The 23,667-nt window shown below is 37.2% G+C and overlaps 1 protein-coding gene across 3 annotated transcripts in view; it reads right to left on the bottom strand.

Moving 5' to 3' along the window:
- OLFM3 (olfactomedin 3) overlaps positions 1 to 23,667 on the bottom strand; it is a 195,225-nt gene that overhangs the window by 27,424 nt on the left and 144,134 nt on the right. For 2 of the 3 annotated variants that reach the window (XM_032641549.1, XM_032641558.1), the window contains exons 2-4: positions 16,889 to 17,035; positions 10,685 to 10,840; positions 5,392 to 5,611 (exon numbers count right to left, since the gene is read on the bottom strand). In XM_032641549.1, the coding sequence (XP_032497440.1) occupies positions 5,392 to 5,611; positions 10,685 to 10,840; positions 16,889 to 17,035 (523 nt within the window). Of the gene's footprint in view, positions 1 to 5,391; positions 5,612 to 10,684; positions 10,841 to 16,888; positions 17,038 to 17,951; positions 17,974 to 23,667 lie in introns of those variants that run through there. The other variant, XM_032641566.1, reaches the window with a different exon arrangement.

Genomic DNA, 23,667 nt, shown 5'->3' on the forward strand with positions numbered 1-23,667 from the left:
ATAAGACTACTACCACGTAGACAATTTGGTTTCTCTTTTAAAACTAATTTGGCATAAACATGATAAAAATAGTAACCCAAGGTGAGATTACTTGTAATCTCAAATTTTGAATGCTGCTGTTAACTTCTGTTAAACATGAAGGCTCAAAACTGTTTCTGTTAATAGAAGGATGCATCCTGTACTTCACTAGATGGCACCAAACTATTGCCCTAAAATAGAACTAACCCGAGGAAGTGTGGGTGGGGGGTGGAGGTGGAGGGCTGGAAGCCTGGAAAACGTGATTATAATCTACATTAAATATCTATTGGTGATCTCAGGGGGTGTGAAAGAGCTTCAGCTGTGCTTTTCCAGTCAGATTCTCACATGCATACAATTACATTTTGCATGTCTAGGAATGTGATATGTTTTAATTAAGCACAGGGGACTTTACTCAGTCCCTCATAGAGAAAATTAAGCACTTTTAGGAACGTACATTACTATACCTCATTCAGGCCACTAGGATGCATTTCTGTTGAAGCATTTTTTCTAATTTCTATTTTCTCTAAAACTTTAATTCCCTAGTAGAAATAAGCTGAATGGTGCCCTAGTGGTCTTAATGACTTGTGATTCCTTCAGTACCTTATTAAGTTAAACTTTGCAGGCAATGACACTAGTTTGTTTTTTAGTTTCTTAAAGTTCATGTGCTGTGCACTGTGACATCTTCCCTAAAAGCAAATCCACTGAAAAGGTGAGTGGAAATGTATTCATCACGGCTGCAATTTTATTTTCTTTCCCCAGTCCATTTTTACCCTCTGCTAATTGGCTGTGTGTGTTTAGAGGCTTTTGTGAAGAATAAAGATGCCATTGATGGATGAGCCTTATTGCACCTGTTACTATATTGCTGATGTCATAATTATCCAATATCCTACTCTAGATCTGTGCAGCATAGCAACTGGATTTTAGACCTTTTTGGAACATTGAACCCCTGATACGTTTTTTTCTCTACATTTCCTGTGAATGGTCCTGATGTTATTTAACATCTGTTTTCTGAGTCTGTGTGCTCTGACATTTTGATATTCAGGCCCTTATTTATGAGATACTGCCAGGCATGGAATTAAAAGTGTTCACAGAGATAACTTGGTCCAGTCTGTACCAATTTTCAGGAATTGTAAAAACTAAATAAAATGTTAATCAAGTTATAACTTAGTACCACACAAAATTGTTTGTGTTTTCTTCTGTAAATAAATGTGCCTTATCAGGTACTTCCCTTGAAATTGGAGTAATTCTCTTTTTAATGAAAAATATGAAGATTCACTTATTTATTTTTTCAGGAACCATGTGGCTTTAGATTTCACGGTGTTAGGGCTGTCTGTCTTTACCTGGACATGTTTTCTACATTGTAATTAAGCATTGTGGTCCAGTTGATAGACATCCTCTCTGCTCAAGAGAGTCTCAGTAAGTGGTTTTGATTAATTGACATAAACATGGTATGATGGAGAAAAGTACCCAGTTCTTGGGACAAAAGCATAAATGAGTTAGAGTCATTGCTTGTGGCACTGGCCTCTGTACTAAGTGAATAGGGATTTGAGGGCCACTAATAATCTAAAGCATTATGACGTGAGAACTGTTTTCAGTATCTTATAAGGTCATATCAATTAACTCAAATAGCTATCATCTCATTAAATAAGAAAATTAAATGCTAGTTTTATTGCTGTTTGATACCTATATTGGTTGCTAGATTTTATATTTTTGATTAGTTAAAATAAAAATAAATGTTAACTAATTAATATAATTTATTTGACAGTCACAGTCTTTCAAACTTTGTGGTCCATGGGGGAAAATTAATAAAACAAATCTTTGACATATATTGCAGATCACAGTCCTGAGGCCTAAGGACACCATAGAGACATTATCCATGGTTCAGTAAGAAGGAATAGGATGAATCTGTGTCTACTTAGATTAACCCTCTTTGTCCCAAATATCATTTTTAATATTGTAGGAGATTCTGTGTTGGGAGTTATATGTGGATTAGTAAAAACAAATTGGGAGTTATGAAAGAGCTGAGAGGAATGTAGAATTTCCTAACTGTGTTAGACATTATTTCCAGCTAAGTAAACTCAGAGAGAGTGTATGTTAGAAGTGAAGTTCATTTGTAAAGTAGAGCAAATCCCAAGAGTTTTCCATGTTAATCCTTCAAAAACATAACTGGCACACTTTAAGGTTCAAGGTGATTACTAAGTGTAGAACCTTTCTGTTGCCTGTCCTTGTTTATTAGTTGAGGCCATTTGCGCTAAGTAGGTGCCTCGACTTAGCATACAAAGCCAATGGCTTGGGTTTATTGTGAGATACTAGGAATGACAGAGTGAATAGATTCTCAAGGTCTTCAATGGTTCATCAACAACAAATGGACCTCTTCCAAATCAAATTAAAGCCCTACACAGATTAGTCCTATGTACTGTCATTTATAGAATATCTTTACCCAGATATTTTATGGGCTAATAAATACGCATTTGAATACTCCTTTGAACCCCTAAAGTAACTTTTAGGTATTGAGAGCACTAAAACAATTCTTGGTTTGGGATTTTCTTCTTGCCAGACATCATCTGGCAAGCTATAAAATGCATCTGTGCATTGAACTAAAAGTATTTATTTATTTATTTATTTGCTTATTTGCAGTATGCGGGCCTCTCACTGTTGTGGCCTCTCCCGTTGCGGAGCACAGGCTCCGGATGCGCAGGCTCAGCGGCCATGGCTCATGGGCCTAGCCGTTCCGCGGCATGTGGGATCTTCCCAGACCGGGGCACGAACCCATGTCCCCTGCATCGGCAGGCGGACTCTCAACCACTGTGCCACCAGGGAAGCCCCTAAAAGTATTTCTTGATTAAAAAAGAATAAAATATGACAGCAGAATTTCTTTATGCAGTAATATTTACCTATTTTCTGTTAGCAATAAACTCCACAACTTGAATTATAAAAGCACACCATATAAGGGAGTTTTTAAGTGCTGTATTAAATAAATGACTTTTCCCTTGCTTAATCTTAATCAGTCCTATGCCATCTTGACACAAATATGTGGCTAAAAGAGATCATTGTTTTGCAAGTAAAGGGGATTGTTCTCTGCTACTTGTTGAAATACCTAATATTTACTCTGTTGAAAGTTTAGAAATTGTTACTATGACTGCTTTTAGAATTAATTTATTCAGCAAATATTTACTGAGAAACTTTTCTTAGTTTTCTAGGCAATGGGAGATACAGTATTTAGAGTGAATATCATAGACGTACTTATTCTTATGGAACAGAAGTCTAGCAAAAGAGACATCCAATAACACAAAATGATAGTGGAACATGAAAAGTCCAGTCATTGGTGAGATTTCAAGATTTGAGAGCACCTAGCAGGGATGCAGAGGACACATGGGGAGGGCAGTGAAAATTCAGGTGAGACATTACATTTAAACTGAGACCTGCAAAATGAATAGGAGTCTGTCACACTTGGCAGGTGAAAGTATGTTTATTGATAAAGCAAGGATAAACAGGGGAAAGAGTGTTTCAGGAGAGGGAGCAAACAGCTTCTCAATATGGCCCCATGGTTAGAGTGTGGAGCACATGTGACTGGGAGATAGTGTATGAGGGGAGAAATGGCAGGACCTAAGATGTGAGATGTAGGGAGTGCCACAATGAAGGGCCTCCTAAGCCATGGGCTGTATCCTAGGACATAAGGGATTCATAAGAAATTTTAAATAGAGAAAAATAATTTCAGACTTGTACTTAAAAAAAATCCCTTTGGCAAAAAGGTGGACAGTGGGTAGAGAAGAGCAAGTCATGGAATCTATTGGAGTCATGATTATTAGGAGACCAGTTACAGGTGAAAAGGTATGGGCCTTGCATGATGAGAAATAAGGAGCTGAGGATTGCTGCACGTTTAGCCTTAGGAGTTTACGTTACTGCCTTCTGATAAATTCTTTTGGATTCTCTTGGAAATCCTGAGATGACTGCAGTGGGGCCTCCGATGTGGTGATTCCCCACTTTGTTTTGAGGCTGTGATTACTGAATGCAACATATTGTATTTTAGCTGTCTTTTTTTTTTATCATTTGGATTGCATCTGTAAAATAAGTAGTCTTTAAAATATTTTTGTAAGTCATCCAAACTTTATTTTGTGTTTACATTTATGCTCTGAATGTTTCTTTACTAGAAATGGACTCTTTTTTTTTGAAATGCTTTACTCTCTTCCCAGTTTATTTCCTATTCCAGAAAAGTTTTTTGTACCTTGAGAGAACACTTTCTATGGTTATTGAGTCCCCCTCACCTAACAGCATCATATCACAGCATGTCAACAACTAAAATACTATTCGTAAATGGATTTACAATCCCTCTTAGTCAATTCATGAACACTTATTTATTCCACATTGTTACAAACTAGTCCCATGATGACTTCAACTGAGTGGCAATGGAAAAGTTTGTAAACTCAGACCAGGTGGAACCACACATTTTAGGAGTCAAAAATTAAAGTTCATTCCCCATGTCACATGTTTGGCCCCTTGTAGAGTAGTGAATATGTATTTGAGTAGGTACCTCCTTTTTATTTCTTGAGTGGATCAGAGCAGCAGATGGCACCTCTGCATAGTAGAGAAATTGTATTCATTTCCTTATCATTACTGTTTCACATTTGGTCCCAGGGCAATGGCCTTTACCCCAGTCTCTAACTTTCTCTACTGCCAGAAATGGCTTTCCTCTTCCGTGGCCACACAGTGATTGACCGTCACCAATAATCTGTCTGAAATAAAGCTTATTTCCATTAGTGTAGCCAATAGCAGTGCTGTGTTTGCCAGACCTCTTATTTCAAACCACCGCGGTAACAGGGTGCTCTGAAAATCAGGCAACTGTTAATCAGATAACCTTGAATAACCAGGCCTGCTTAAACCATCAAGGAACAGGTTTTTTTTTAACTGTTCTTTTTTTTTTAATTAATTAATTTTTATTTTTGGCTGTGTTGGGTCTTCGTTTCTGCGCGAGGGCTTTCCCCAGTTGGGGAGAGCGAGAGCCACTCTTCCTTGCGGTGTGTGGGCCTCTCACTGTCGTGGCGTCTCTTGTTGCGGAGCACAGGCTCCAGACATGCAGGCTTAGTAGTTGTGGCTCACGGGCCCAGCTGCTCCGTGGCATGTGGGATCTTCCCAGACCAGGGCTTGAACCCGTGTCCCCTGCATTGGCAGGCAGACTCTCAACCACTGTGCCACCAGGGAAGCCCAAGGAACGCTTATTTTACACTTAGAAAGCAGGTACTAGTTTACACTTAGAAAGCGGGTACTAGTTTCTCTAGAATTAGGAATTCATGACTATTTCCAAAATGTAAGAATGCAGTTGTCATTGAAACTACTTAAAAATGCAACCTGGACAAATGGAATTGTTCTACTCACTTAGCTTTTTCATGCAGTCACGAAGTCTGGTTTCCAAGCTAAGCACCCTTTGATGTAGTTCCTCATAGTCATAGGCTCCAATTTCCTCCTGAATTCCAGTGAGGACGGCAGACAGATTCCGGATTTCCTCCTTGAACTGGGTGATTAACTTGGCATCTGTTTTGTACTGTTCCAGCACAGGAATCAAGGGCAGGAGCTCGTCCATCTTCTCTTTCAACTCCTGTGAAAAGCAGCCAATTGTATTCATGAGAGTCATTTAAACAGATCAAACAGCAACGTTCTTTTTCACATGATACTTAAGGGAGATTAAGAGAGATTCACAATTGCTTATTGTTTTTTTTTTTTTTTTTTTTTTTTTTTTTTGCGGTACGCGGGCCTCTCACTGTTGTGGCCTCTGCCGTTGCGGAGCACAGGCTCCGGACGCGCAGGCTCAGTGGCCATGGCTAACGGGCCCAGCTGCTCCGCGGCATGTGGGATCTTCCCGGACCAGGGCACGAACCCGTGTCCCCCGCATCGGCTGGCGGACTCTTAACCACTGCGCCACGAGGGAAGCCCTGCTTATTGATTTCTGATTGAAATTGCTTATTGCGTGAGAATGTAAGTGGCTACGTGATCATTAATAGTAATCCACTTATCTCAGCTTTTCAATACAAGAACACCTCTTTAAATGGTTACTTGCTTATGAAACAAATTGATCCTTATCATAATTACAAAACTTCCTATGGTAGCATTTCGGGGTTTATTTACTATCTTGCTTTCTGGTGGCATTTTATAAAGTGAACAATGCATTATTTAGTTAGGAAATAGAAGCAGGGTCCATCTTCTAGTTACGAATTATTAGAAATAGGTCAAATATCCTGTTTAGTTAAGTCTATTTACCCATTAACTAATTATTAATAATATAGGGGTACTTACAGGAAATTTTGGATCCTGGAACAGCTTTTGCCTAACAGAATTTTTCCAACTTTGGGCTTCCACCACTCTGTCCTACTCCTCCCTCTTTTTAATATCCTTCTTAGCACAGCATCATTAGGAAGGTAAGTTCAGCAAGTATAGTAAATCATGCAAAGCTTTTCAAAGCTCAAAGAAATGTACGTTGCTGTTTACTATTTTGAATTATTACCCATTGTCTGACTTCATTTGCCTAAGCAAAGATAATTTAGAGCTCTTTAGGTAAGGCAGAGTTGCTTACCAATGTAGTGAAATTAACTCTTTCAGGGGCTAAGGTGCTCATAATTGATGTAATAAAAGAGCACAGAGTTGTTTGAAACCGAAACGTTGATTTTTGTCTAGAGAACAAGAAGTATACTTTGCCAGCACTGTTTCCCTCACTCCTATCTTGGGACTGAGCCAAACCTGCAGTTTCACTTTCAGTTTCTGAACATGTCACCTTTTTTTCCTTTCTTTTAACTTGGTGGTGGTGGTCAGTGAAAATATTTCATGACTTTGATTCAGTTGTGAGTTTATTGCAATTTATCTCATTCGTTGAAGAGCTGTCACTGCTATGATCATAACAGAAACCATGCTGTATACTAACTAATTTAAGGAGCTGAAAATTGCATTTTACAGTTACATTTAGAGCATGTTATCACTATCAATGCATTAAAATAGCAGGAGCTCCCATTGCCACCCTGATTTATGGGCTTGTGTATCTTGGGGGGAATTTCCACTTCTTCTGTAAGATTGGAATGCTTAGAATTTGTCTGTACCTCCATGTTGAGTGGGAGGGGACAGAGAGTCTTAATAATGAGAAAGATTGATAAATATCACAGTCAAAAGTTAGAATTGCATAGCTTTGCTCATTTTAGTGGCTTATTTTGAAATAAACTCCTTATTAGTTTGAGCATTTTGTGCTATCCCTAAAGGAAGACACAGTTGCTTCATTAGGATTTTAATGAGAAGAGTTCTGATGGTACCATTTGCTGCATATTATAGCCACTGTTACAATGAAGTGTTTTACATTCTACTATGGGAATATTGAAAAGAGAGTAATTCAGTGTCACAATTTTGGTGGCATTTTATTTCCCGAGCTAAAAATTATATATATGTGTGTGTGTGTGTGTGTGTGTGTGTGTGTGTGTGTATGTGTGTGTGTGTATATATATGAATTTTGGGGTCTTTTCAGAAATTTATAATTCAATTATTGTCAGTCAGTTCTAACTCTGGACACTTGTCAGAGAGCAATAGAAAGTCCAACTAATGTACGTATCGAATACTTAAAAGATTAAAGTAATAAAATAACACAGATCTGTGCTTACTTATCCTTTCTAGAATTTCATTTTCTACTATGTTGCTCTTATAGCAAAGTGTATACCTAGACTATCTTACCCAACCAAGATTTCTTTATATAAGAATGATAGTCTCAAGTATGATAACGAGAACAAGCTTTTTTATCATAAAGAATATAGAAGACACAACCTACTTAAATTTTTTGATAAGCTGAAAAGGGTGTGCCAGAGGAGGATTTTCTTCCAATTTAAAAGTATTCTTCAATGTTAAACTTACTTTTGGAATGTTCCATTTCTTCTTCTCATATATGGCACTTCAGCAGCTGGAGCAAAATCTGACTCATGATAGGACTTGGTGAATAAATATATTCAACAAGCATATATTGAACATTTAATTATTATTAAATTTAATTCAGAGAGCTATAGTCTACCTGGAGAGGCAGTATAGCATTGGTATTAGGAGGCTTAACTCGGGAGCTGGACTTTGTAGTTCTGATACATATTAGATATACGATCCTGGACCAATTGTGTAATTTCTTTGTACATCAGTTTCTTCATGTGAATGATGGGAATAAACACAGTGTCTACCTTATAGGATTGTTGTGAAGATTAGATTAACTAATATATAGTATATTTAAAGTGCTTGGAACTATGTGTTGAATATGTGTAATTCTTCAAGAAAATGATGTTATTATCATTATTGCTATTTGGAGTTTGACTTATACAAGTTCTGTATCCACGTGGATTACATGAACTAGGAAAATCAAAATCATCATGTTCTATGGTGCTGCCTAAGAATTAAGTTTTCTTTTTGGTGGCTTGGCTTCTGCTAGGCAAACTTATAGAATAGGCAACTTTCTCATTTTTTTTCCTCTCAGCCTTGTATCTTTTTGTTTCTTTGTCTCCTCTCTTCTCCCATAAGTTCCCATAGATGCACACCCGTCATCATTTTGTCACCAACTCTGCCAGCCCTGGTACTTGCAAGCTGTCCCTTGGCGTCACAGAGTTCTGTATTGTCCATCTGAACTTGAATGATTTTCACTCTGAGCCAGAAACCCCGAGCTTCTCTCCTTCTGTCCCCCTTCCTTTCTGGGAATGCTCCCTATGTGCCGTAAGTACCGGCTGATCATTCCTACTTTGTTGATAGCCTCAGCATCACGTCAGGCTCACGGTATTGCTCTATCGTCTACACCCTAACCCTGAATATTGAAAATTGACATTGAACATCTTTTGGTTTTCTTGATCTCCTCTGTAATTTAGTATTTTCTGGGGAGGAAAGTGGGTACTAGTCCAAAACCATTTTCTTGAATATTGCCAAGCCCTGTAGCTCTTTCCCTGAACTTCCCTAAACAAAATTAAGAAAAATTAATAATTCTTCCCTTTGTGCCATTTTGATGTTTATGCCTCTTTTTACAGTCAAATTTTACCTGCCTGTTTGTTAGTTGTCTTTCAAAGAAGAGAGATTATGTAGTATATACCCAGCAGAGGGCCCAACACTGCCTTATACACAGTATGTGCTCAATAAATGTTGGTTAAAATTAATTTGCTTTTCAGCCTTATACTCTTCTGTGTTTACCATTCCCCCATAATTTCTCTATTCTTCTAGTTTACTCATTCTCTTATTTCTAATAATCTTTAAATTTATTTTTATCTTCTAGGCCTTGCTGTAATTTGTTATCATTTCTTAACATTCTGGCTTTGCTTACTTCTCTCTTCAGTTTAATCTCATGATTCATCACTTTAGCCCCCTCTCTTGTCAATACGCTGAACTTCCTTACCCTCTTGTCCTTCTGTTGTACCTTTCTGGGACAACTGTAAAACTGGTTCAGTGCAAGATTGTTTTTGATACCTTTCTACTCAGGCTCCTGAGCACCACTGAAGAAAATTACAAAACCATGCTAATTTCTGCCATATTAAACTGTGTCATGCAGAGACCCTGTTTCATGTCCCTGACTAGCTCCCTGCCAATCATAATTTTATATGAAAAGCACTTCTTATGTTTGACCAAGAACTTGGATTCAGGCCCACTCCCTCACCATTAGCAGTGTATCTCACTTCCTAACTGACAGGGAAAGCAGAGGCTATTATGCTCGTAAAATCACAGTATGTTTTGTAAACAATGTGCTATGCCTTTGTAAGGCAGACTATTTCTTTTTAATAGAGGTTCAAATGGCATTATCATAGATTTTATTTTAATCTATGACAGTGTCATACATAGTTAATAAAAATCCACATAGCATGCTTAAAAGCATTGTTTCTCCATTTTCAGTGTTTCTAGATAATTACCAATAAACAGCTTAAAGTCTAAAAAAATACTTTTTTGTGGGACTTCCCTGGTGGTGCAGTGGTTAAGAATCCGCCTGCCAATGCAGGGGACACGGGTTCGAGCCGTGGTCTCGGAAAATCCCACATGCCGCGGAGCAACTAAGTCGGTGCACCACAACTACTGAGCCCATGTGCCACAACTACTGAAGCCTGTGCTCTTAGAGCCTGTGCTCCACAAGAGAAGACCGTGCACTGCATCGAAGAGTAGCCCCTGCTCGCCGCAACTAGAGAGAGCCCGCGCTCAGCAACAAAGACCCAACGCAGCCAAAAAAAATAAATAAATAAATAAACAAAATAAAATAAATACTTTTTTGTATCAAATTGTGAAACAGCCCTTGTTTATGTGCTGTTAATAATGGTATTATTGCCTCTTTTAATAATTCATATTCTCTGTATTTCTCCTCATATTAGCAAGGCATAAAATCATCAGAAAATCTTTGTTAAATTTAATTATTAATTTTCCTAGATTTACCATTGTCATACATATTGAAATGCCTTTAAATCTATCCAGAATCTCCACCTAGCTCTAGGAGGGTAAGGCTCTTTTTATAGCAAGTCTTCTATGCATTCCTACCAGCTAATGGTCAGTTTCAGTGGAGAGATTATTGATGTCCCCCAGTGAATTTTGAACCTTGCATATATGGGCCGATGTACAGGTATTTCTAGCTGAGTGCCATGGTGGCTGTCCATCTTACTCAGTGTCTCATTTGGACTGACAAGATTGCTGAAGTCAAACCTACTTGAAAATGCTTGGTCATTAGTGTCTTCCGGTCATCTTCAATCTGCCGAAACTTGGCCTTCAGCCCTTTCATTTGGGTTTCCATTTTTAGAACATATTGGAAATCTCTCTGAGTTCTCAAGTTTAAGACTTCAATAGACTGAGACATGTTTTGAACCTGTTAAACAAGAACATTGGCATTATTGTCTGTTTACAGGTATATACAATCACTACTGAAGTAGGAAAAATGACATTAACATTAAAAACCGGAAGTGCCAAATCCATAATTGCATTTCCACAGAACATACTTTCAGAAGGCTAATTCTTCATGATGAACATTCAAATAATTTAGCAAAAGAAAAAACATAATTTAGCAAAAGAAAATTGTACCTGGACATTCTAGCATTAGAAATGACTAAATATTAATAAGAATTTGATATATCAGAAAAATAAATTTAAAAAATAGAATATTCATTCCAGGGCTTAGTAAGCTTATCATGGCTCAATCTATTAAATGTTAAGATAAGTTGTTTCTTAAAGTACTGACTGACTTCCTCAAGGTCTGGGATGCTTAGCAATTGTGGATGGTGGTGAAGTGTCCAGCAGATCTAGCATGCATTCATTCCAGTACAGTTACTTCAAGCTGCATCTGAAGTACTCCCAGGGGTAAGGCTGAACTGAGCAAGATGAGTGGTGGTAGCATTGGGACACCTCCTAACTCAGAGACCATACTGTTTAAGAGACTTGGAAAATGGCCACTGCATCAAGTGTTTGGTAGATAGGCAGTAAACATATGTTAAGGTGATGGCACCATCCCAAGTTCATTGAGCCCCAGGCTATTTAGAAGTGGGAAATAGGTGACCTATAAAGCATGTAGAAATGAGGAAAGAAAGACTAATTCTTACGGCAGCAGAATCTGGAAAACAAAGTGAAAGCCTCTAATAGAAGGAGAGCTATTAAATGAGTTGAGGAATAGAATATGACTAAACCAATTTAAAGGATACAATAGAGCTCTATACTTTGGTACTCACAGTATTGTCTACAGAGCAACAACTTGGCATCACCTGTGAACCTGTCAGAAATGCAGAATCTTGGGGCCCACCCCAGAGGTACTGAGGCAGACTCTTCATTTTATCAAGATTCCCTAAGTGATTCTTATGTTTATACATTTTGAGAAACATTGCTTAACATGGAGGAATATACATGAGAAAAGTGAGAAAAGCAAATGTAAAGATCTTTAATTTGAATCCTTTTATTCTAAATAAAATTCACCTCTCTCCCTCCCTCTCTCTTTCTCTCGCTATGTCTCACACGTACACACACACACACATACACACACTTGAGCACACATATGTAAAAGAAAGGAGTATATAAGCAAAAAACATGGAGAAAGATATGGAAGGATTAGAAGAATACATATTAGGTGGTTAAAATTAGTTTTCTGGTGGGGGGTGGTGAGGTGTGGGTGAGAGGAGAAGTAACAAATATTGTAGAAAGAGGTCCCTGGTAAATATTGTATATAAATTTTATATGCATAAATGAATACATGAAAGCATGGGCTCAAAAAATGGGATTTCAGATGAGTTTTACTTCATTTCATATATTTTTATGTGTTATTCCATGTATTTTAAAATAAACAAGTATTATTTATGTAACACATAAAAAAGTTATTTTCATTGTAAAACTTGTGAGTTACAAATAAGGAAGGGATTTGTTCAGAGACAATTTCTGTCATCAGGTAAGTCACAAAGCTTAGTGGACCAGCTAGCTTTAAAGAGCCCGTTGTCAATATATTCCTCAGCATTGGAACATTCAGAAAAGGCAGTGAATTCTGCTGCTTTGGCTTGCCTCAGTTCCTCCACTTGTTTTTTTTGTTTGTTTGTTTTTTTGTCAGAGAAGGTCACATTTTTCTGTTTCTTTTTCTACTGTCTTGATCCATAGTCCTGTCCTTTATAAACCCTGTCTTTTCGGGACATACTACAGTCTAGCTTATATTAAATCTAATTGTGTAATGTGTGTGAATGGGAAGCAGAAAAGTGGCTGCCCTTCTGTAAACTCATTGAGGTTAGAATCTGTGTCTTAGTCATACCTTTTATTCCCAAGACCTTACACAGAACTAGGCGCAGAATAATTGCTCAATAAATATTTACTGGGTAAAATTATCTTAGGCTTCCAACAGTAGTAATATGTAACAAGTATTTTAATATTTTAACAAAAGTATCTTTCTCCTGTCACTGGTTTGGCTATAGTATTACATGACCCTCAAATATCTCTTAATTTACTATCATTCCTACATTCAGAAAGCTTCATTTAAAAAAAACTTTGATGCAGCACAGAATTACTGAGGCAACATTGAAAGCATGGTAACTGCATCTTGGATGAATGCAATGCTTTCAAAATAATTTTCAACTCCATTATGGTGAAGCATGAATAAAGAAAAGCCATTTGTGTTAAAGAAACTATCTACACATTTAAATATGACATTTGTCTATGAAAACACGCATCTCTGGCATGTCCAATATTTTCCTAGGAATTCTGTGTACTTAGGCAGAATCCATACAATTAGAAAATGATAGGCAAGTGAGATATCCTGGATAAAGTTAAAACGGCCTCTCTTATTTTGCCTCTAACTTACCCTGTCAATTTAATTTTCAGCTTTATTTGTGTTACGTGAAAATGCATTGAGAGAATTTTTGCTGAGACTTGATTGTGACCTTCAAGCAGAATCATGTATAATTATAAGAGCTACATTTGGGGTGATGGCTAGAGATGGAGCTGTCTAACTGGGGAGGATGGTTCTGGGCTGCCTTTTGCTTTTCCTGCTGGCTGTACCTAGGACTGTTCAGTTTCCCACTGGTTATGGAGACCCACTGAGAGTCAGTTTCCTTGGTGATACTTGAGATTGGATCCCCATGATTACACTTGTGGGAAGGAGACTCATTCCTCTTTTAGTCTGCTTATCTCTGATGTCCTGCTATTCAGCTGCCTACACATGCCCCTGGTAGACTGTCTCCATAGTGTGGCAAGCTCATTGTTACTCTTCACTGATAATTTTTTTAACTCTTTATTTACCTTGGTTCTTTGTATAAATAAAACGTCTGAGGCCTTTCTGAACTTAAACAGAAATTAACTTAAATTTTCACTCTCATTTATAATTAGTGTGGAGGCCACTTGAAAAAAAGAAGCCCTACAGTTCAGTGTGCTTGGATAGCATTGGGATTAACACAAATAAACAGGGATTTCTTTACTGTAGGTCTTCACAGAACCTTTAGTATTAAACCATGTGACGGAAATCTTCAAGAGTTAAGTATCATGTACCGTGTTCCTTAAAATTATTTTATTGGAGGATGTCATCAGCATCCTATTCCAAAAATCACAGTTAAGGAAATATTGACCTAGACAATGCGGGCCTGTACAGAGATGCTACATAGCTAACAGACAAGCATTTTTTTTTAAGTGAAATATTTTAGTTTGTATACACTAAGACCTGATGTATTGTGAAACCAATTGTAATTTTTCTAATATTCAGTAGTATAAATACTTATTCAAAATATTTGACAGAGCATCACTTAAATAAGTGTGGGTACCACCAGTGGCATTTTGAATGACACTGGCATGTGTTGAGAAAATGCAAAGTTGATCTGGTATGGCTCCACAGTCTACTGGTTGAGTGACATTGATAAGTTTTTTAGCCTCAAAAAACACGTTTCCTTTTATGTAAACTTAGAAGGGCAACAACTTCTGCTATAAGGTTTGAATGGAGCAGATACAAATACAATAGATGGGAACTGTTGATATTAATATTATTATCAATAAGAATATTCCCTTATTGTAGAATAAATCAATCCTTTGGTTAATAATGAAATGGGCTGCTTAACGGTCATGCTCCTGTTTGCCATCTGGTACCATGCATATTTGTAAAACTATAGAGAAGCCAGCAAGGGACTGGCTCAGTCTGCATAAGGAATGCTGCTTTCAGATGTTTTTTTCTTTGGGTCAGTGCAGCAAACCAGTGCTACTTACTTCCTTCAGGCCACTCTAAATAGTACACACAATTTATTATTCCTCTGTTTCCATAACACTACCAAATGGCGAATTTGATTAATCTAACCTGTGGTGACCTTGATTTTGTTAATAAATTTTGTTTTTTGTCATTTAGGTATTGATGCATTTTTTTAAAACATCTTTATTGGAGTATAACTGCTTTACATTGTTGTGTTAGTTGCTGCTGTATAACAAAGTGAATCAGCTATACGTATACATATATCCCCATATCTCTCCCTCTTGTGTCTCCCTCCCACCCTCCCTATCCCACCCCTCTAGGTGGTCACAGTGCACCGAGCTGATCTCCCTGTGCTATACAGCTGCATTTTAAAAGGTGTGATTTTCTAGAATTTCGTTAAAACGGTAAACAAATTGCCTATTGGATGGTATGGTCATATAAACTTCAATGATTGCTTCAATCAATCCCCTTGGTTGTACTTTTCATACCTTATTCATCCTTTACTAATTCCTGGTTTTATCATAGCTCTGGAATACATTTCCCTCTGGACATGAAGAGAATAATATCCACTTTCTGACATTCATAGTTTATTTAAAATTTTCAGCTGATTTTTGAAGAAATGTCCAAGTCTATGTGTGGGTGTGTGTATGCAATGCTGTACTGAAAATAGTAACAGAAATAAGATTATCGAGTCTAAGAAAATGTTTCTCATCATAGTTGATGTAGAAAGAAGATATTTTTGCGTAGAAAAGAAGATGGAGTAGAAAGGTAGTAATCTGAGAGGAAGTACAAGTTAATAGAAAAGCAAAATTGGATTTAAAAGATTAAATCTTTTTACCAACGTAATTAATTTCCCTAGTAACCAAACAATATTAAACTATATGTTTGAACTTTTTCATAGATATAAAGAAAATCTATGAAGAGAAGAATAATCGTAGTTCATATGTCATGAACAGTTTTAACAGTTGAGAGGCATGTTAGCTGGGGTCATTAACTTGAATGACAGTTACATTTGCTCTTGTTTAGGGGACAGATATTGAAGGAGCAGGGAAGACTGGATCTTTTTTAAAAAGAGACTTAAGAAGAGAGAGCAAATAGGTGATGATGACTCCAAGGGTAAGGGCAGAAAAAGCAGACTAATCTCTGTATGAAAATATGAAAAAAAAGTCTTCTTAAAATCTTAGGGCATCGTTATACTTCCAAGTAATGTACACTGAGGAAAGTTATTTTAATTATATGGCAGTGGAAGAGTTACTGTAGCTAGACTTAAAATTGCATAAACTAGGGATGTCTGTATTAACAAAATCAGTGCTTTCATTTTTCTAGCTTCTCTTAATTTTCTGTTAAAGCTTCCTATTCAGTGCTATAATTGTGTAGATGATCATGGAAAGGATACTGCACAGAGTGAATTGTTGAGCATGATATCCTCTAAAAACACATACTACCTAATTTATCTTATTATCCCTGAAGTTATTTAAAATTCAAATATGTTGTCATCCTTCCATCACTCTGGCCACCCCAGCTGTCCAACTATATTCAGAGGCCAACACAGTGGAAGTGTGAATGAGGAAAATTGAAAGAACCATTCATTGTTTTTTTTTCCTCCCTAAACTAAACATAAATAACCTTTCATGAGATGACTTTCATCTGTGAAAGAGAATAAATCAAGGGCATTCTGCATTTGATTGTTATGGATCCAGCTTAAGTAAATTATATGGAGAGAATGCTATTGAATGAAATTGAAGAACTTAATGTTCAAAGGAATGACTTAGAAAATGATGTTAAATACTTGGAATTATTCATTGTCTGTCCAGATAGCTTGCATATTGTATGCCATTATTTTAACTTCCCTGCAAGATTGTTAATGAGATCGAAAAGTATGAGCTCAAAGAGCCTAGTGTGATCCTGAAAGTTGAGGCTAAATTTCTGTCATTGAAATAACATTTCATACTATTTTCTTCTTAAGGAGAGATAGACTAGATATTAAGAAATATGACAGAAAGCCAGTCTTAAGGCAAGATTGGGGAAAGTAAAAGTCATATAAATAGAACAACAGAGCAGGAATCTTGAGGTACTACTTTAAAGGAAGGGGAAAGCATTTATTTGAGAAGGGGTACAAAAATTGGAAGAACCCTCCTCACCATTACCTGCCTTCCCATAATTTCTTTTTCAAAGAATAGTATATTTCAATAAAGATATTCACAGGGGACAGAGGACACCTACCTTTTCCAGCAGCTGGCGAAGCTGCCTGCTTTTGGCATCCCGGGAGCACAGGTTTTGTTCTGGAGCAACCACTGTGCAAATGCATCGTCCATCAGGATCCTGTGCTGAGCTGTATACCTGCCACCCTTCTTTGGGACTAATCTGAGTCTGAGGAAATCAATAGCACAAAACACAGAAAACACAGACAAAGAGAGAAAGAGTGTGGGTTTGTATAATTGTAAGCAAAGCATGTTATTTTTTGATATTTAAAGCTTGTGATTTTATTCTCTAAAGTTAAAAAGAAAGAGATTAAATAATTCACATAGGCAGTACAGCTTCATCCAGTTATACCTTCCTTTTCAGTGCTCAGAAGGAGAATCTTTCTTTTTCTTTTGATTCCATATTATTAACTATTTATTGATCCTATACCACTTCCTAATGCTTTCTGTCATATTTGGACAATTTAATGCAGCTTTAGAAGTATCCACTAAATATTCAATACTTAGTCACATATCACCAATCTTTCTACACAGGCTCTGTTAGTTTGTCTTCCTCAACAGTAAGTGGTAATTAGTAGTATGTATTTTTCTGATTATTACTCATGTGTGATATTCTGAAGCAAAGTCCTCTCCCAGAGAGCTTCCCATGTATTGAAGGGTCAATTATTAATAAAGCTGGAAAGGTATCACATGAGAATATAGGGTAAAAATAATTAGACCAGCATTGTTTTGCGAAGGATATAGAGTCTCAGAAGAGTTAAAGATGGTATTTTCGCATAGGCCACCGAACTGATCTTCCCAAATTACTTTTGTGCACTTGTCACCCAAACTCCCTAGAACCCTATCTTAAAGTGATATTCCTGTTCTCCTGCAGTCTGCCTCCTATTTATGTTTCTAGTTTTTCTGTATCTTCCTATAAGAAACTTCTTTCCAACCAAATTGGTCTTTTTGTGTCCTGAAAGTGTGCAACCTTGTTTCACATCTTTGTATGTTACTCATTTTGTTCTCCTACTTGGAATACCTCTCTTACAAACCTTCAATTTACTCAGTCCTCATGGTTTCAACCTCTTCTGAAGGATTGTCTGTGTTATTCTTTAGGCACTTAGTGTGTATTTTCTAGTATTATTATCTGTCTTTCATATGTCTTTTTCAATAATTAGTCCATATCCAGCTACAGGATATATTGGCTACTTCCTATCTGCTATATCAAGTACATTCTATCAAGTACAAAAATAAGTAACTTATTTTTTGTCTAGTTATTTTTCAGAAGAACTCTGCTTTGAGCATACATTCTCCACTATGCAATCAGAAGCTGTTGTGGATGTCTTAATGCACAGCCCAGAGAGGAACTCATTCATTATTCCAGGTGCTGAGAGTGTCAGTGGCTTGACTGTCAACTGAGTTCTCTTTGGGGTTTGCTGAGGCTGAAGAATGCTGTCTGCTCGAGGTCAGACCCTATTACATGGGATAGCTCACATCCATTGACTTGCTGATGCATGGGTACAAAGAACGATGCTAAGAAGTAGGAATAATTATTATTCCCATTTCACAGAAGAGAAAATTAGTTAACTTGCCTAAGAATGCACAGTTTGTATATAGTAGAGCTATGTATGAAGCCAGAGCAGTACTGTCCAATAGAATGAGAGCCATGTGTATAATTTTAAATTTTCTAGTAGGCAGGTTTAAAACAGTAAAAAGAAACAAGTGAGATTACTTTTAATAATATATTTTATTTAACCCAGTATATCCAAAATATTATCATTTCAGCATGTACTCAATATAAAAATTATTCATGAAATACTTTACATTGTTTTTTTCTCCTATTTTGTACACTCTTTGAAATTGAGTATGCATTTTACACTTATAGCACACCTCAACTTGGACCAGCCACATCCCAAGTGCCCAATAGCCACAGTGGCCTCCTTATTGGACTGTATAGCTATAGAATCTTGCTTTTAATTCCAGTGCTATGGCCATATTAATATGATGCTGAACATCCAGATAATCATTCTTCAAGGTCAATCATATGGATATTGAAAAACCTACCTGACAGGTGTTACATAGACAGACCATCCAGTTTGCATCTGAGTTTCTTTTTCCTGTGGAAATATCAGATAAACCAGTGGGCCTCCTTCTAGCTAAGTTCTGACTAACTTCTGCAACTGGGATCTGAAATTCTTCAGTCTTTGTCCTTCCCTCTATGGTTTCCAGGGAATCAGCAGATAAAGAGATATTTCTTATATTATCAGGAGAAGAGGGAGATGAATTTTGTCTAGAAAAGAAGGTCTTTAATGACTCAGGCTGGAGGGGCTGGAGCAAGGAAGGATGAAAGAAAGGCTGAGACAGGGCTAGGAACATGGAGGTGAATGGTGCCCAGCAGAGAACTATTTTGCACAATGCCCAGTGTTACTGGGCTGGTCTGTTTGCCTTTAGACTGGAGCACTTTGCCTGGAAGCAGATTCTTCAAAGGACTTAAACCAGCCTGACCTCTCTCCACAGAGCTGCCATAGTCTGTGGCATCTTCTGTCTTGTAATTTGCGGCAGAACAGATTTACTCTCCTACTTATTCTCTCCCAGGCCCTAGCTCATCACATACCATCAACCAACACACAGATTTTTTTCCTTTCAAGGGCTTTAGAGAAAATTACTATAGGGTGCTTATAGGCATTCCAACAACAATCATGGGGAAGCTATAAATTATAAACTCACAAAATTCAAAAAGACGTCACAGTCCTTGTCCTTAGTCTGTAATGAAAAGGAAATGGTGCCAAACCTATCTTTTAGTCTCCTTTTTCAGATAGCTCATAGAAGTGTCCTATGCTGCCTTTTATTTCTGAGGTATTGGATTCATTATCATTTCTTTCTTTTGATTCCCCTTACTCCTTCTTTCTAGCATTTATGCCTGACTATGATTGGGACAGAAAGATGTACTTAGAATTATATAATGTTAGAATCAGATAAGATCATAAAGATAATCTTTTTATACTAAAGAAGAAAAAATGCAAAGAGATCATCTACAGAATAGAGATAGGTACAGCTTAGCAGAGTAGTTTCAATGATGTAATTAAAGGTTTAAGCTGAGTAACAATATGGAACGAATATATCTCGACATAGGCTCTACAGTTTCAACTAGGCTTTTCCTGACATTGGATACAAATCTCAAATATGTCAGAAAATTAAGGCTTCTTACTAGAATAAATTTAGCTTTTGTATAAAGGAGCAGGGACCACCCAATTATAATATTAAAATATCTTTAACAGCAGTGCAAATACTGATTATTAAACCTGGCATCATTAATATTGATGTTCGCTTGCCAGGTGTTTGGCTAACTAGTAAAGAGCTTATAATGTCAGGGCAGGGTGTCAGTTGCTCTCTGGAATGAGGGAAGCAGAAAAGGTGAATAGGGTTTGATGTTCATTTAGCATTCTTCCTGAAGGGTCAGCTTAATAAAAGTAGACTCCAGTTTTGTTTGTACTTTCAATTGTCTTCTTGTAAGAATTATTGAAAAGAGCCATGGCCTTATCTACTACAGAGTTAGTCTAAATGATCTCAACTATAGCAAGTTACCTCTCTGGCAAGAAAAAGGTAACTCAAAAGAGAAAAAAGCTAGTATAAAAGATGAGTGCTTGACAGTTGTGTGGGTTTGATAGAGACTTCTGTGTCAGGTTTAGTGATAAAATAAAGGAAGCTTTATGAGCGTCTCTAGTGTTCTCTTTTATGGCACCCATATTGGCATTGAAAAGAGGATAAAAATAAAACCAGCTAAGACCTCAGGTGGAAAGAAATATTTAGATGGGTTTTGGATACCAAGGAGAAAAGATCTGCTCTCATTTTAACTTAAAAGAGCAGTTACTTAGGTGTCAATAAAACTCATATAATAGTAATAGCAAACATTTATGGTGCTCTAGCCATTAGTTGGCAGTTCACATACATTATTGCCTTTGAATATTACAGTAACTCTATGAACCAGGTGATGTTATTCTGCCCATTTTATAGGTGAGGAAACTGAGGCTTAGAGACAGTAAGGAACTTGCTCAAGGTCTTGTAGGAGGTAATCAGCAGAGCTGAGATTTGCACTTGCACAGTCTGATATCAGAGCTTGAAAGTTTAACCCCCATACTGCACTACCAGTTATCTGAAATTCCCTTTTATATATGATGAAGATAATTCTGATAGCATTTTCTGAGCTACCGTGAAGCTGACTACTTGGACCTGAAGGGTGCATATGGTTTATTGCTATCCAAAGCATTGCTAATCACAGTGATTACTGATGCAGTTCTCTTTGAACCTTTTGTGTTAATTAGAAGAACTAAATGAACTATTTAGCAGTTTTTAATATTACAAAACTCATGAAATATTTAGGCATGCTCTAAATAGGAGAATTAAAGTGATAATTTTAACAACTGGATTTCAAGTTTGGATTTTTTGCTTACAATTTAATTACAGAGCTATGCTTTATAAATACAAAGCTACTGTGTGAGAAATCTCTCAGAACGTCAGGGGCTTTGAACAGGAAAGAAAGATCCTGAAGACTGAGGTTAAAAATAAAAATTAAAAAAATATCTTGCATTTCAGCATGGTTTTCTTTTTATAAAACCCCTTCTTTTGTATTAGTCTCACTTCTTTTGAACCAACTACCCTTTGAAATAGACATTATCTTATTTAGGAGGAAACTGAAATGCAAAGAACTGAAGCAATGTTTTCCGAAGTCACCCGTTTAGTAAATGTTATATATGGGACTTATACCAATTTTCTCCAGTGTTCAGATCAGAGCTCTTTATGTTCATCCTTTGCAGGTAGATTGCAGATAGATGGCCTATGTCCATTCACCAATAGTTGAAAAAACTTCGCTTTAGAGGAGATGCACCCAGCGAGGGCATTATCCAAACAATGTGGAAACAAGTAGCAGTTGAGACTCCAAAGGAATAATTAGCAGTAAAGCCTTGGCGAGACACAAGTGGAGGGACAGGCAAAGGGACAGAATTCTGATTCTTTGAAGAGGACAGAATCAACTGGTTGAACATTGTTAGGTCTTATGTTTATGGTGAATGTCTGAGAATTTCATAAAAGTACAGACTGAGGCAAAGAAGAATAAGGGGTCAAGCTACTGAAAGGGGTGTACAAGGTAGGGGAAAATAAAGCAGAAAAAAATCCATTTACTAAAACCTATTCAATTTAGAGTAGGAGATACCTGATGATTTAGAGGAGATACCTGGTGAAAAGTCCTTATAAATTATCTGTCTGAGGATAGGTTTGGTCTCAGAGAATGAAATGTGGTTTAGCATGCTAATGACTTTAGTTGTGAAGAGAAGAAATGTGAGGACAGGAATGATAGAGATGTTGACAGACCACACTTAAAGAAGCTGTGTTCTGGAGGATGTGTTAATAAAGATGTCACTGCATAGCAGTTTTCCTCCTATTTCTTATGAGACTAATTGGAACTGAAATAAGAAATATATATTCTTCACTCAAGGCAACCTCAAGGCTCTAAGAAAAACAACTGTAAAAATGACAAACAAACACTAAACCGAAGACACCCTCAAATTCAGGTTGGTTGATCACTTCTTCTCATATTCTGGAAATCATAATGACTCAGAGTTGGGAAGGACTTAGAAGTCATGTCTGGTCCTATGTCTTTCCACTCAGTGACACTTCTCATATGTATTCTCCTTGTGTTTCCGCTTGAACTCTGCATGATAAGGATTTCCCTGCTTCATAGGCAGCCCCTTCCATCGGTGGAAAGCTAAAGGACTGGCTCTGAACTTCTCTCTTAGTAATGTTCCCCCTTTTGCTCTCCTTATGCTTTAAGTACTTAAGAATAAATCTACTCTCTTACCCATACCACAGTTCTACTCTAAAAAGGCAATTATCACATTCTCTGTGACTTTCAAGATTTACCATTCTGTTCTTTCATCCATTTCCTTAATTTGTTTAGTTGGTCTTTCACAAAATAGACATTGCCTAAGGATTTGGGGAAGAAAAACAGTGGTACAAAACAGAAGTCAGATATCTTCATCCAGGACTAAAAAAAAAAAAAAAATTGGTGAGTTAAGAAACTTAGAGAGTATTGAGAGTTTGTATCAGAGTATTCTACTCATTTTCCAAAACTTAAAACTGACTAAGTCATTGAAGTAGTTATTTATGAGGAGAAGCTGGCTAGACATTTGAAAATGTAGCAAAACAAATCATGGAAGCCCACAGGTCCCTTGGAGGCCTCTTCCCACCACAGCGGCAGGGCTGATTGAGAACAGCTGGTGTCTGCTAAATGTCCTCTGCTTATTTAATTATTCTTTTCCAGGTTCTTCCTGGTGTGGAATCCACAGTGTGAGTGATTTCTCAGAAGCTCAGCCTCAGGGGGAAGTTACTCTGCATCAGAGAGACATGCCAGAAGGAGCCTGAGCTTTCTCAGAGCCCAGGTTTTGTCTCTGCAGACACCCGCTCCTCCGAAGGCAGATGGGCCCAGTTATAGATTAGGAGGGGAAGGAAAGAAAGAGAGAGAGAGAGAGAGAGAACAGGGCCAAAGAGGAGGATAAAGGGATGTTTCAAGATTCTAAGAGAAGCCAGAGGGAGTTTATTCCCCTAATAAGGAGCAGTGTTTAACTACTTACTGACAAAAATACCCTGGAAATTTAAAAACCTGTTTCAGCTTTTGAGACATTCAAACGTACACTGCCTATTTCAGAGGTACCTGCCATAAACAGATTTAATTGCCTTTAATGATTAAAACCCTATATTTCTTATTTTTGTTTTCTCAAGGTTATTTGAAACTACCATTTTAAAGAAAGACCATATTCATATTTG

The sequence above is a fragment of the Phocoena sinus genome, chromosome 1 (assembly GCF_008692025.1).
Source record: "Phocoena sinus isolate mPhoSin1 chromosome 1, mPhoSin1.pri, whole genome shotgun sequence".
NCBI classification, from domain to species: domain Eukaryota; kingdom Metazoa; phylum Chordata; class Mammalia; order Artiodactyla; family Phocoenidae; genus Phocoena; species Phocoena sinus.